The following is a 15,317-nucleotide window of genomic DNA, read 5'->3' on the forward strand; positions in this document are numbered from 1 at the left end:
AGGAGCATTTGAATTATATTCTGAAGGATAAACAGGGATTTTCTTGAAGGGCAAGGTGGGAGGAGAGGCAGTTTAAAAAGTAGACTCACTGTGGGTAAAGATCCAAAGACAGAAGTGTTAAGTCACTCAGTCATGTCCAACTCTTTGCAATCCGATGGACTGTAGCCCACAATGTTCCTCTGTCAATGGAATTCTCCAGGCAAGAATACTAGAGTGGGTTGCTATTCCCTTCTCCAGGGGATCTTCCCAACTTGGGGATCAAACCCAGGTCTCCTGCATTGCAGGAAGATTCTTTATCATCTGAACCACTAGGGAAGCCCCGATATGAAAGGGCACACTATATTCTGGAGATGTGGGAAGTTTCATAGGACTAGAACACAGGGTCAGTGTAGAGGAATGGCAAGAGATGAGGCTGAAAACAGCAACTAAATATAAGCTATAAAATCACCAAGAATAGAATAAGTATCTTAAAAAAAAAAATCCCCCAGAAGCTAGCACTGAGTGCTGAATACACAAAAGCAGGTTGGCTAATATAAAAAAGTTAAACATCTGTCATAGCAATGGGATACAACCACTCTGAACTGGGGCTGGCCTTAGTGATAGATAGGAACCTTCTTCCCTTCCCTAGGTGTCACAACCTTTCGGTGCTGGATCATCCGGAGGTGAGTGTGCGGAAATGCAAAGGGAACACTCAAAGGTCTCATCCACTGTTATGAATGTATTTCAATATTTCAACAACTGGTACATTCCAATTAAAATTAGCCATGTACAAAGGACTGTGGAAGCCTTGACGTTCTCAAAAACCATCCCACTTCCATATTTAACTCAGCTACATTCCTAATATGCTACAGCAGTCAGATGAGATTCCAATTCTAGCCTCACAAATGAGACAAAACAACCTCCCTCTCTCCCCCAGTACTTTAGTGCCAAAGGAATTTCCTATGTTTCAGTAATCCGGTGTTAGAAGCCAGGGTTCTGGTTTAGCTTAGCAATGTTATAAAAATGTAAAGTTTGCATATGACTTTCTACATAACAGGATTTTTAACTCCCCTGGACTCAAATGAATAGTCACTGTCAGTATAGGTTACCTTTTAATTTCTTCCTGTGTTTGTTTAATAGATTCAATTGAAGTTTGAATGTCTCCCAGTTCTATCCCTTTCTTTCTTCTTGTACTTGGTTTTACTGATTGAGCTAAAAAGACATTGAGAATAAACACAGTGAAAATAGTGGACATATTTAATTATAAACAATTTACATTTCAGATTAGTGATTCTTATGTAATAAAAATTTTCCTAGACATTATTTTTATGGTTTAGAGACTAATATACTACTCCTAATACTTGGGATTTTTGAAGTTTCAATCCTAGTTCAAAACTAGAACACTATAGACATATTACAAGTAACCATAAAGTAGTTAAATTTTGGGTTGAATCAGTTTTATTTTTTAGCCAATTAAAATAGACAGAAATATTTCTTTAAAAATACATATATTAATCTGGGGGAGGTATTACTCTTCTATCTCTTGCCTACTTGTACACATATGAAGAAGTCAGCTTTTTGAGCACCCTTTTCAGTTTTTTAAAATTAATTGTTAATGTTATCTTTATTCCCTTAGTCACCTACATTTTAAAACTTTTCTGTTGGTTTTAGTATCTCTTCTACAAATTTTTATTGTCAACCAACAAAGTGTATGGTATTTTTTTAATCCCTTCAAGTACCCATTCCTTCCTTTCCTTTTTTGTTTAGATCTTAATCTCTCTCCAGGTTGCAGCTATCTAATTTGTAAACTTGGGATAATAATAATACTCACACTTACACGGTTGTAGTAACGTGTGTTTAAACATCCAGTTTGGCCATGTTAGGTACTGAATAAATGTTAGCTGATACATTATAGGTAATATAGTGGAGTGAATAAGACAATGAATTAAGGAGCCAGAATATCTGCATATATAACATATATATATATACTGCCTTACAGGGTATATGACCTTGGGCAGGTTAACTTGTGCCTCAGTTTCCTTTACTGTGAAATGGGAACAACAGCATAAACAATATTCTCCTTTGGAGCACAATGGTGCCAATGGCTCCTGCTTTTAGAGAAACTTTATTCATCTTACTCCTCTTTTATCTTGTCTACTCACCAGCGTCCCTCAAGCCCAGACCACTGTAATCCGTTAAAAATCCTAGTAATTCATCAGGGTTCCTTTCCCCTAAGAACCTTCCCTCAAACTGAATTCAGCTCCCTTTCCTTTAAACTCTTTACTATTTGTTATCTACTGATTTCTTAGCACTTACCATTTCTTCATCTCTAGTATTATCGCTGTAAAACAGAGTTCCCCAGCTTAGTGTAAGCTTAGTAAAGACTATGGCTTTAACAAAAAACCTTTATTTTTTCATAACGTCTCGGACATTATCTTAATCTTTGATTACATCTCAGTGTAGTCCAAGACAGCTTATAAATTATGTGACTTAGAAATGGCACACTTGTTAATTTAGTTCAGAATTTTGATACAGTTATATTTTTACTTGTCTGTGATTTCTAAAAACCACAGTAATTTACTATGAGAATGAAAACCTTCTGAAGCATGAACCAAACCCAAAACTCGAGAAATGGTGGCTGTGCTGCATCTAGGAAGCCATCAACACTTCTCCAGGAGCTAATAAGGCACAGGAGCCACTACTACTGTGTGGTTCTTGATTTGCATGCTTCCCCTTTTCCATTTCTGTGACTTTACCTTGTGGCTTGGTTTTGAAATTTATCTATAATCTAGAAAAGCTTTTCTTGCACATCACCCCATCCCCTACCAAAACTTACAAATCTTCTTGAGTTAATATGAAAAACCATTTTAATATATCACGGTATAGTAATATCCTTTTAAAAATTTAGACTCTTTATAATCAACAGTTCGCAATAAATATTTTTTACCTTCACTTCCAGACGAGTCCTGGATATCAGGTTCTGGGGAGGAATAGCCTTTTGCCACTTTCTTCTGTTGCCTGGTTGGTTTATGCTTCATTTTTGGGACACTAACCTGAAAACAAAAAATCATGTTATTATGAGAATTTGTGCTGAATTTTGTAACTAAAGATCAATGTTGTACAACTGTCAAAACTGTTCATGGGCACAATACTTAGAAATAAAAACAAATATGAAACAGTCTAATTAAAACTTAACAAGAGGTGATACTTATACAAAGTATTTAACGTTAACAGGAAATATTAATTTGGCACAAACATTGAAGAGTATAAGAAACTATACAGTGAAGTGGTTTCCTCCCCACTGCTGATCCATATACACCCAGTCTCTCCCCGACTAAAAAGATACTCAGTGCTATTAGTCTGTGTATCTTTAAAGAGATATTTTTATGCACACACAAATATGCATACAGATACCCTACTTTTCTAACTGCACAGTTAGTACATCTGGTACAATCAGAGAAGTGCATTGCCATTTCCTACTCCAGGGACCTTCCCAACCCAGGGACTCCATCCATGTCTCCTGCATCTCCTGCATTGGCAGGCAGCCTCTTTACCACTAGCGCAACCTGGGAAGCCCAAGTTAGCACCTCTAGCTGGATTTTTATTTAACAGTGCTACTTTAAGATCATACCTGGTTCCAACATTACAAACATTCTCACCGAATGACGTTGGTTTTCCAATAAAATTATTTACCTAAAAGTTTTAATAATACCTGGATAATGTAGAAAGCATCTTACAATAAATGGAAATGATATTATTGTCATGCAGAGCACAATTTAAACTTACTGTAAATATCTGAGTAAATGTACAAAATTCAAAAGTGTATTTAACCATCAATTAGGACTAAATTTTCCTTAGAATAAAAAATGTGAGAAGAAACTAGAAATAGAAGGGCAAGGTAATTTATGCTTAGAAAAACATGGAATCAGTGGTCTTAAGTCTTTATTCTTATCTGTTTACTGTTCTAAATAGGAATCATCCCCAGTTAACTATGCCTTAAAATAATTTTGCAAATCTTACTCATAGGCTTCAAATTGAAATTTGTATAATTTTATTACAGAAAGTAACAAGGCAGGTTCTAGATTCAGCCTACACTGTGCCCTCATACTTTAAATCATGGAAACCCTAAAATTTTATAACATTTAGAATCCAAATCCACATTCTTAGAGAAGTAGGTCAAATAGTAGTTCAAGAGACTGACATGGCCTGATGCAAAGATAAGGTTGATAAGGCTTGGTGAGAAGTTATTTAAAATGAGACAGGAGTCAGTAATCTAACTCTCAGTAGACAAAGATTTAATGTGATCAGTAAACTCTACTGTTAGGAAATATATATGCCCTATATGTCGCTATCATGATAGTGTTGTTAAGGGAAGAAACAAAATTTAAAATTTTAAAAAATTATAAATTGAAAACGTGTATATATGTATGTTGCTGCTGCTAAGTCGCTTCAGTCATGTCCGACTTTGTGCGACCCCACAGACTGCAGCCCACCAGGCTCCCCCGTCCCTGGGATTCTCTAGGCAAGAACACTGGAGTGGGTTGCCATGTCCTTCTCCAATGCATGAAAGTGGAAAGTGAAAGTGAAGTCGCTCAGTCGTGTCCGACTCTTAGGACCTCATGGAGTGCAGCCCACCAGGCTCCTCCATCCATGGGATTTTCCGGGCAAAAGTACTAGAGCGGGGGTACCATACACACACCTATACACACATGCACACATAAAAATATTTTTTTGCCATTTTAACCATTTTAGGTATATAATTGAGTTGTATTAAGTGCATTCATAATATTTTGCAACCATCACCACTATTTCCAAAACATATTCATTATTCCAAAGACAAACTCTGTAACAATTAAGCAGAAACTCCCTATTCTCTCCTCCCTTCAGTCCCTAGTAACCTCTAATCTTTCTATGAATTTGCTTATTAGATATTTTATATAAGTACAATCAAACAGTATCAATCCTTTTGTGTTTCATTTATTTCATTTAGCATGTTATTTTCAAAGTTAATTCATGATGCAGCATGTATCAGAACGTCATTCCTTTTTAAAATGGCTGAATAATAGCCAGTTGTAAACATATACCACATTTTGTTTATCCATCTGTTGACGGACACTTGAATTGTTTCTGCCTTTTGGCTATTGAGAATAATGCTGCAATGAACGCTGATGTGCAAGTGTATGTTTGACTCTGTTCTCAATTCTTTTGTAGTAAATTGCTGGCTTATACAGCAATTCCATGTTAAGCTTTTTGAGGAACCACCAACTTGTGCTCCAAGCAGCTGCACCACTTCATATGCCCACGGGCAATATATGAGGGTTTCAATTTCTCTACATCCTCTCAACGTGTATTTTCTGTTTTTAAAATTATTATCATTCTAGTAGGTGTGTAGTGGTACCTAACCTCTTTGTAGTTTTGATTTGCATTTCCCTTATGACTGTGTGGATCACAATAAACTGTGGAAAATTCTAAAAGAGATGGGAATACCAGACCACCTGACCTGCCTCTTGAGAAATCTGTATGCAGGTCAGGAAGCAACAGTTAGAAATGGACATGGAACAGACTGGTTCCAAATAGGAAAAGGAGTATGTCAAGGCTGTATATTGTCACCCTGCTTATTTAACTTATATGCCGAGTACATCATGAGAAATGTTGGACTGGAAGAAACACAAGCTGGAATCAAGATTGCTGGGAGAAATATCAATAACCTCAGATATGCAGATGACACCACCCTTATGGCAGAAAGTGAAGAGGAACTAAAAAGCCTCTTGAAAGTGAAAGAGGAGAGTGGAAAAGTTGGCTTAAAGCTCAATATTCAGAAAACGAAGATCATGGTATCCGGTCCCATCACTTCATGGCAATTAGATGGGGAAACAGTGGAAAACAGTGTCAGACTTTATTTTTGGGGGCTCCAAAATCACTGCAGATGGTGACTGCAACCATGAAATTAAAAGACGCTTACTCCTTGGAAGAAAAGTTATGACCAACCTAGATAGCATATTGAAAAGCAGAGACATTACTTTGCCAACAAAGGTCCGTCTAGTCAAGGCTATGGTTTTTCCAGTAGTCATGTATGGATGTGAGAATTGGACTGTGAAGAAGGCTGAGTGCCGAAGAATTGATGCTTTTGAACTGTGGTGTTGGAGAAGACTCTTGAGAGTCCCTTGGACTGCAAGAAGATCCAACCAGTCCATTTTGAAGGAGATCAGTCCGGGTGTTCTTTGGAAGGAATCATGTTAAAGCTGAAACTCCAGTACTTTGGCCACTTCATGTGAAGAGTTGACTCATTAGAAAAGACTCTGATGCTGGGAGGGATTGGGGGCAGGAGGAGAAGGGGACAACAGAGGATGAGATGGCTGGATGGTATCACTGACTCGATGGACTTGAGTTTGAGTGAACTCCGGGAGTTGGTGATGGACAGGGAGGCCTGGTGTGCTGCAATTCATGGGGTCGCAAAGAGTCGGACACGACTGAGGGACTGAACTGAACTATGACTAATGATGCTGAGCATCTTTTCATGTTTGTTGGAGATTTGTCTATCTTTGGAGAAATGTCTATTCAAGTCCTCTGTTCATTTTCTACTTGGAATGTTTGTTTTTGGTTAAGTAATGAGTTCTATAATACCCTAGGTATTAAACTCCTATGAGATCAATTACTGCAAATATTCTCTGTTGTCTTTCACTTTGATGTGCATCCTTTGATACACGAAAGTATTGATTTTGATGAAGTTCAATGTATCTATTTCTCCTTGTTGTTCCTCCTGCCTTTAATGTCATTGTGTGTGTGTTTATGTGTGTGTGTGTGTGTGTGTGCGTGTATGTATCGCTTAATTTAAAAACTATTCATACTAACAATAAAAAAGAATACAGGGCCAAATATAAGATTATGAAGATTTACTCCTTTTTTCTTCTAAGAGTTTTATAGTTTTAGCTCTTATTTTAGGTTGTGAATCCATTCGGAGTTAGTTTTTATGTATGGTTTGAGGTAGGGGATCTAACTTCATTCTTTTCCATGTGGAAATTCAGAACTATTTACTGAAGACAAAGAAGCAGAGGCAGTGTGGGAGAACTAAAGGGAGGATGTTCCTCTACGACTGGCAGTCTAATTACTTTCTGAGTACATACCATTGGAGTGCGATGTTTCACTTTGGTCTGGATAACACCATCTTTTTCATACTGTATCATATCATTAAGTGGGTCCCATGGTCGAGTACTACATAAATGAAAAAAACACCACTTGTTTCATGACTAAGCAAAGCACTCAAAAACTTTTTCAGAAACTTCCTATTCTATGACTAGATTTTCAATGGTAGTTATAAATTAAGCCATAAAACTAAGATCTGTTATATATAATCTTCTGATCCTCAGCTCATTTTATAGTCTAACTATTATCACAAATTTATAATGAACATCAAAGGCAAAATCTCATACTTTGTGTATGTGTGCTCGCTTAATTTAAAAACTATTCATACTAACAATAAAAAACCTAGAAATAAAGGCAAAAAACTATGAGATATTACTTGTGAGACACTTTAATTACTTACTCTGCAAACTTGTAATGCCATTCTCCTGTAAGCGAGTCAAGTTCAAATAACCTGCAAGTCCACTCTTCATTTTTTGTTTTCCGCTCTCTGGCAGCCTGTCTTTGAGCTTCTTCTAAAACATACTTTTCTTGAGTCGCTTCTGTTTGGTCTTTGGCATTTATGGCTCGAGTTACCCGCTGCCAGAGTCTAATTCATGTGCAAAAAATAACATTGAGAAAACAGCAGAGAATCAAATCTACGTGGAGTAGGTTTGAGTCCCCTTGAGAGGAAATGATGCCCATGTGGGTTTTTGGCTTTGACAAAGCTAAAGCTCAGGTGCTTAGAAACAAGTCAAGATATGAAAAGTAATGCCTTAGATACAGCAGGACAGTGGAGACCAATTTCTTTTCTTGGCAAGAGAAATTTATTACATAAGTTCTTAAATATATGGAAATACATGGTGCTGACCCATGATGATAAAACTCTAGTGAAGGCTCCATAATCTACATTTTTAACAAGCTCCCCAGATGATTCTTGCACATGCTGATTAAGATCCACTGGCCTCAAAGATACAAAAGTGTAACGTCATGCTTTTCGACCTTGGATGCAGGATTTGTCAGGGAATTTAAAAAATCAAAATCTATGGGAGCGGGCCCAAGTATTGTTTTTGTAATGTTTCCCAAGTGATTTTAATGTGCAGCCAGTGTTGAGAATCACAGTAAAATCTTTTCCCCTATTAAAGTTTAGTTTTATATTAGATACATAAAAGTATATCTATATTCTACCCTTCTGGCAAGACAGTATGCTGGGGCTGAAAAAATAAAGGCTATAGAATCAGATAATCCTAGATACGCCACCTCTTGGCTGGGGAACTTACAGTTACTTATCTTGTCCAAAACTCATTTTCCTCATCTTAAACATATGTTAAATTATATCCATGTCTTAAAAATAGTCGTATGCCTTAGCAAAGTTTCACTCTTGATGGCGAGCATCATGTGGTTATAGTAAAACAGAATTTTTTCTTTTAATGTGAATTTTTTTTTTAAGTTGTTATTGAATTTGTTACAATATTGCTTCTGTTTTATTTGTTTATTTTTTTGGCCATGAAGCATGTGGGACCTTAGTCCCCTGGCCAGGGATCGAATCCACACCCTCTGCACTGGAAGGTCAAGTCTTAACCACTGGACTGCCAGGGAAGTCCCCTGAAACAGAGTTTTTAGAACGTGGCAAACTCAGTTTTTGAGTATAGAAGGAAAGTGGATGTAGACTTGAATCCTCATGAGAAGAGAATGATATGTGTGCAGAAACTCGTACTGGGAAGTCAGCTGGATAATGTATATAAAGTACCTAGTAGACCGTCTTTTAAACAGCAGCCCCCTTCTCCTAACACAAAGAAAGGAATAGAAGAATACAACTGAGCAGTATTATACCATATCTTTGAGGTACTTCCCTAGTGGCTCAGACAGTAAAGAATCCGCCTGCAATGTAGGAGACCTGGGTTCAATCCCTGGGTTAGGAAGATCCCCTGAAGAAGGGAATGGCAACCCACTCCAGTAAAGTATACCAGATTGAGCAAGAATTTCATGATTTAAGAAAAGAAATTATGGCCTTAATTAGTCCCCAACTAATAAGTCCTCTAGAAGCTGCACATCCAGTGCAGTAATTTTTGTATTTTAGAAAATAAAACAAAAGTAGATTTTGTTCTGCTCCCTCCACCTAGAGTTCCACATGCCTAACCCGGGTGAGCAAACGGCCAGATAAAAACCAAGGATCGTTAGTCTTGTATTTTTCTGTCATTTTAGTTCTCTGATCAGGGATTGAACCTGTGCCCCTTGCACTGGGAGTGAGGAGTGTCAGCCACTGGGCTGGGAGAGAAGACCTGGTCCCGTAATTTCATGCAAGCAGAAAACAGTTTTTTTTTTTTTTTTAAATAGGCCCTGCAACAGATAAGAAGAGAAAGGAAAAACACAGGAAGCCTTAATTTAGAGCAGAAGAGCAGCATGATTTGTATTGTAATTACTTGATATTCACATACACCGAAACAAAATCCTGACACATCCCACAAATAGTAAACTACTTTGTTGAATTCAAACAGAAAAAAGTGATCACACTGTTGAGGGATTAAAAGGAAAAAAACTCTTTGGATTTTCATGAAGTTAACTGAAAAAATGGTATACTTACTTCTCTGATTCAAAATCCCCCTGCTCTTCAAATTTTACAGTGTGCCTTATTAATCGCCACTGCTTGATGTCTGGTGTTGGATTCCAGAAGACCTCTGAATTATCGGTCTTTTTGTCAGTAATAAAAACTTCACTATCCTATATTTAAGGATATTAAAAATTAACGTAGAGAATTGTCTTTATTTAAAAGGGAATTATGTAGTTCAGTAATAACCATTTCTTCTTGCCACTTAATCCCAGTAAAAGACATTTCTAAAACAAATACAACAAGTACTTTTCTAAAAGCCCCAAATCTCTTGTTATGAAAACATTAAGATTAAATATGTAATACTTGTCCTTAAAAGTCTGGTTGAACAGGCAAAACGTTTGTGAGTTTTCACAAGTTTCACTTAATCCTCTGCATCGTCAAAGCAGCACAGTGTTTGCTCTAGTTACTGTAGACCAGTATGAGATGCTGCAGACCATCTGCGTATTCAATATATGCACAAAAAGCTAACAGCGTTCCTTGCATTAAAAATCTGAGCACAATCTCATAAATTTCATTTTTTTAAAAAGAGTTCTATCTTTTTTCCAAATGATATTCAGATAGAAGTAAATTCTAAAAATAACAGAGCATTGTGACCTCTAAGTTGAGTTTCTAGGTCCATCTTCAACACCATATTTCCCATCATTTTCTGATTATAATGCAGAAAAAAGCATATACTAGAGTTAACAGCGAGAATGCATTTGGCACTAGCATGATATGATCCTCTTTAAAATTAACTTAATATGCTCCTCTTAGAAAAATTACATAAATGTGAATTTAGGTCATCAGAGAAGTAAATAAAAGCCACTGCTGTCAAAAAACATTGTATCTTTTCCAAGCTCCTCAGAAGGAACTAGAACTCTTACTGGAAACGCCTCTTCTGGTGAGAGGCAGTATACTGTGATGTGTAAGCACAGCCCTGGAACCAGTGTCTAGGCTGGGAATCTTACTTCACCACTCTGAACAAATTATTTAAACAATGCACTCCATAATAAGCGATATAAATGTGTCAGCTACTTTTATTGATTTAAGGTTTTAGAAAGCTCAAATATTAAACTAAATATTATTGATAACAGCAATACCAAAATATTTAAGTTGAAGCTTATGTTGAATAGTCACGCTTTTAGAAATGGAATAAGTGAACTTATAAAATCTGATGTTTAATTTTTTCCCACTGAATAAAATGCTTTTTGTAAAGCTAAAATATAAAAATACTTACCCAATGTCCTTCCAAAGTAGCTAGTACTTCTTTTCCCAATTTTAGTTTGCCTGATATTTGATTAACACAGTCACTACTACCTAGAAATGGCTTTTAAAAGAAAAAACGTTGAAGAAACATTTTAGTTTTAATATATTTACATACAATGTAGACAAAAAAACAAAAACAAAGAACTAACTGAAAAAGTAACTGTATAACTATACAGTGCTGTTGAGGCACAAATGGTGAAATACTGACTCAAATTTTAGTGAGAAATATTCAGGAAAAATTGTAAATTTATTGCTGTGTGTAAACAGACAAAAGCAGACTGTAAAGGTCCAAGGAAACACACTAAGAGGCTAACACGGAGACAACTGGCTCGTGTCCTGAGCTCTCTCGACTCCAGACAGCACTCTATCCACGCTGCAGTATTTTACACAACAACTCAGTAAACATAAGAGACTTAACTCATATATTTAATAGGAACTCCTCCTTTAAAACAAACCAATAAAACCACAAGCAAAACACTTCTGAAATTCAATTAGAAGAAATATATTTTGAGTCACTATATTGCCTTACTGATGTCTGTCCTCACTGACAAAATTGTGATGCTCCAATCTAATCCTTAAAGATGTCATAAATTACTTAGGACCTCTTCAGTCGTGATTTTCAGTACTGTTTGCTAAGAAGGAAAAAAAATCAAAGGGCACTGCATCAGATAATACTTAAAGAGATCTTTTTTATTAGACTAAAGCTGCTGATCTACTGGAATTCATCATAGCTGATACTTACAACTAATACTTGGTTGTAAGCATTAAATAATTCATAGAAATATTTTTATCTAAAAATAATGCTGTGCTACATCAACAAATGATACTGTGAAAGGATCTTAAATTTCCTTGCCATGCTGTGGCAGACAGAATTTTCCAAAGATGACCTCAACTATATCTCCCCTCCCTCTTCAGCCCACATGCTCTTCCTCAATGGCATCCATCCTCTCACTGAGAAATGGGGTCTATGTCCCTTCCCCTTAAATTTAGGTGGGTTTGTAACTCGTCAACTAGTAGAGAATGGTGGAAATGATGTAATTTGAATTCTGAGTGTATCTTCTGCCTTGCTCACAAGGACACTTGTGCTTGGAATCCTGAGCCAAGTAGAAGTCTAACTATCTTGAAGTTGCCTTGATGTGAGGAACACAAGATCACAGCTCAGATCTGCAGTCCCAGTCTTTCAGCCACTTCAACATTACTTACATGTCATCAGTCATGTAAGTGATGAGCTTTCAGATGTATCCAGCCCCCAACTGTTAAGTCTCTCACAGCCTGCATAACTGTTGCCCCAGGCCTAATGCAGCAGAGACAAGCCATCCCCAATATGCCCTGTCCAAATTCCTGGCCCATAGAACCACTAAGAAACAGAACATATTTGTTTCTAAGCTTGCAAATTTCAGAATATGTTAAGTCAGAAATAATAAGTAATACAAATCCTTTAATTACACAGCTATAGCTCAAGCTGATACATACTTCTTTTCAGATATATACTTTTTGGTATTCTGTAAAGCAATGCTTCAATTTAATAAGAAATTTCCATTCATTCTCTTCTTAAATTTCCTATGGACTTACCTGATAGCTCAGTTGGTAAAGAATCTGCCTGCAATGCAGGAGACCCCAGTCGATTCCTGTGTTGGGAAGATCCCTGGAGAAGGGATAGGCTACCCACTCCACTATTCTGCCCTGGAGAATTCCATGGACTATATAGTTCACGGGGTTGCAAAGAGTCGCACGCGACTGAGAGACTTTCACTCACTCACTCACTCGCCAACAGTTTTATTAACTAAGAAAATCCAGCTTTCTATTGATTTGAATCTTCCAAGGCTGCCTTTTCATGAATTCTGTGTTCTTATATTTAGTTTTCAATTAGGAACAAAATTGTGCTCTTTGTTCAATATTTATAGCATAGCTCCTCGTTAACTAGGTGACACCTCCTATCACTCTCTACTAACCTTTAGTTTGAATTCAAGTATTGCACTGTATCCAGTTTTTTGACATGTAATATTGACTGTTCCACCAAGCTCCAGTGTCATTGTGCCATAAAGAATTCCTAAAGAAAAAAAAAAACACAATTTTGATAAAAGTTTGAAGAGAGAGGCAATGGCTTATCACAAGCATAACTTTATAATTTAATCTCCTAGCAGAAACTAATAATTCAAGAGGATTCTATCCTCTCCAATAACAATCAATAATACACACACAAAGTTGGTTTTGAAGGATTTAAAAAGATAACAGTCGATCCACATCACCTGCAGATTCTACATTTGCAAATTAATACTCTCACTAAAATACCTTTTTCTTTTTTTTTCTTTTTAAGCTGTACCACACAGCATGTAGGATCTTAGTTTCCAGTTCCCCCACTAAGGATCAAACCCATGCCCCCTGTAGTGAAAGTCAAAGTCCTGACCAGGGAATTCCTTATTCCTACCAGGGAATTCCCTATTCTCACCAAAATAAGTTAGGAGTCCCTACCCAGAGCATTGTTGATTTTTGTAGTCATTCATGGATGTGTGCAGAGTGGTGAAATATTTGAGTTGTCCAATGTGCACATTGGAGATGAAGTCAAACAATGCGAGACACTGATTTCTGGTTTCATTGCTCATGCAGAGTCTTCTATGCAGTGTATTCAGTGCCACATTTTCGTGCTTCTTGTGGGTGATTTTACTGTTTACAATCCCCCAAATGTAGTGCTAAAGTGCTCTCTGGTGTTCCTAAGCACAGAAGACTGTGATGTGCCTTATAGGGCAAATACGTGTGTTAATGCTTGGTTTAGGCATGCGTTATAGTGCTGCTGGCTATTAATTCAATGTTAATGAATCAAAAACATATACCACGAGAAAGAAAGCAATCCTTGTCTCGAAAGAATCTGCCTCCAATGCGGGAAACCTGGGTTTGATCCCTGGGTTGGAAGATCCCCTGGAGGAGGGCATAGCTCCACTCCAGTATTCTTGCCTGGAGAATCCCCAAGGACAGAGGAGCCTGGCGGGCTCCAGGGCGTGAGGTCGCACATGACTGAGTGACTAAGCACACAAATAAAAACAAAGTTATGTTTTGACTGGGTGATGAGAATACGGTGACAGAAGCCTCACGAGAACCTCACCATGTGTTTCCTCTAGGAGCAATAGTTTGGCATTCATTAATTCAGCATTATGGTGACATTATAAAAAGTAAGTACTGCAAACAACGATAGTCAACTGCGTAAGATAAATTTAAAAATCTCTCCATTTTGGCACTTGACTAAAAGCTGGGGAAATTCTGAGTTTGATGAGTTAAACAGGCTGGGTGTGTGTGTCTATGTTCTTGGACTAATTTCTTTTTCCCCCATGCTTATCATTTCCATAGTTTGTATATTTTCACCATGTATGCACAGAAACTATATAAGCTTATTTTGCATACAATTATACTATGACAGGTCTTTCTTCAATTTGATTTTTTAAACAACATTTCAGATAGAATTTTTAAAAATTTAAAAATTTTCATACAATTTTTAAAGATTATTTACAGTTATTAGAAAATCTTGGTTATTTTCCCCATGTGGTATACACATCCTTGAGCCTATCTTACACCCAATAGCTGTGCCCTCTACTTCCCTACCACTAAAATCCACTCCAACTGGTAACCACTAGTTTGTTCTCTATATCTACCAATCTCCTTTTTTTGTTATATTCACTAGTTTGTTGTATTTTTTAGATTCCATGTACAAGTGATACACTGTATTTGTCCTTCTCTACCTGACTTTACTTCTTAGCATAATGCCTTCCAAGTTGGACTAAACTCCCATGGCAGTCTTTAATATGCAAATACACAATGCTAATTTTCAAGAGAGGAACAGACTATGCAATGTTCCCAAGTTATTTGACTGTGGAATTCCTGCTTTATAAAATAATGTGAGACTATTGATTTAGGGAACACATCTTAGAAAATATATACAAAGGTAGAAAATAACAACTTCCTCATTCACAGGAGGCTATAATTTCCTCTTTTTTCCGTGCAATATAAACCGTGCTATGAAAAGTTTTCCTTATTGCTATTTAGGTCTGGCATCAGGTATTTATCTACATAAAATATTATTTTACTTATTCCAAAATTAAAAAAATATATTTATCAAATCATGATTTCAAATGTTTCACTTCATGCTTATTTCAAGAACCATACACGAAGCTCTAAGAATTATCCAGCCGGAGGCCACAAGTTGGCAGTCTTGTACTTAGTACCAGGTAGATTCATGGTACAATGGATGGGCTCAAATAGCCTAGAGCTTAGTCTCAGCATTCTTACTAACTAGCTGGTCTGGCTTTAGGTAAGATTCCTAACCTTTAAAAGTTTGTTCATTGTGAAATAAGGCGATATTAAGTAATTTCTA

The 15,317-nt window shown here is 36.8% G+C and overlaps 1 protein-coding gene across 2 annotated transcripts in view; it reads right to left on the minus strand.

The window, feature by feature from the left end:
• OSBPL8 (oxysterol binding protein like 8) overlaps positions 1-15,317 on the minus strand; it is a 73,670-nt gene that overhangs the window by 1,831 nt on the left and 56,522 nt on the right. For both annotated transcript variants that reach the window (XM_068972232.1, XM_068972231.1), the window contains exons 14-20: positions 12,907-13,004; positions 10,926-11,015; positions 9,683-9,819; positions 7,523-7,708; positions 7,104-7,191; positions 2,927-3,032; positions 1,089-1,191 (exon numbers count right to left, since the gene is read on the minus strand). In XM_068972232.1, the coding sequence (XP_068828333.1) occupies positions 1,089-1,191; positions 2,927-3,032; positions 7,104-7,191; positions 7,523-7,708; positions 9,683-9,819; positions 10,926-11,015; positions 12,907-13,004 (808 nt within the window). The remainder of the gene's footprint in view (positions 1-1,088; positions 1,192-2,926; positions 3,033-7,103; positions 7,192-7,522; positions 7,709-9,682; positions 9,820-10,925; positions 11,016-12,906; positions 13,005-15,317) is intronic.

Source organism: Capricornis sumatraensis, chromosome 4, assembly GCF_032405125.1.
Source record: "Capricornis sumatraensis isolate serow.1 chromosome 4, serow.2, whole genome shotgun sequence".
NCBI classification, from domain to species: Eukaryota; Metazoa; Chordata; class Mammalia; order Artiodactyla; family Bovidae; genus Capricornis; species Capricornis sumatraensis.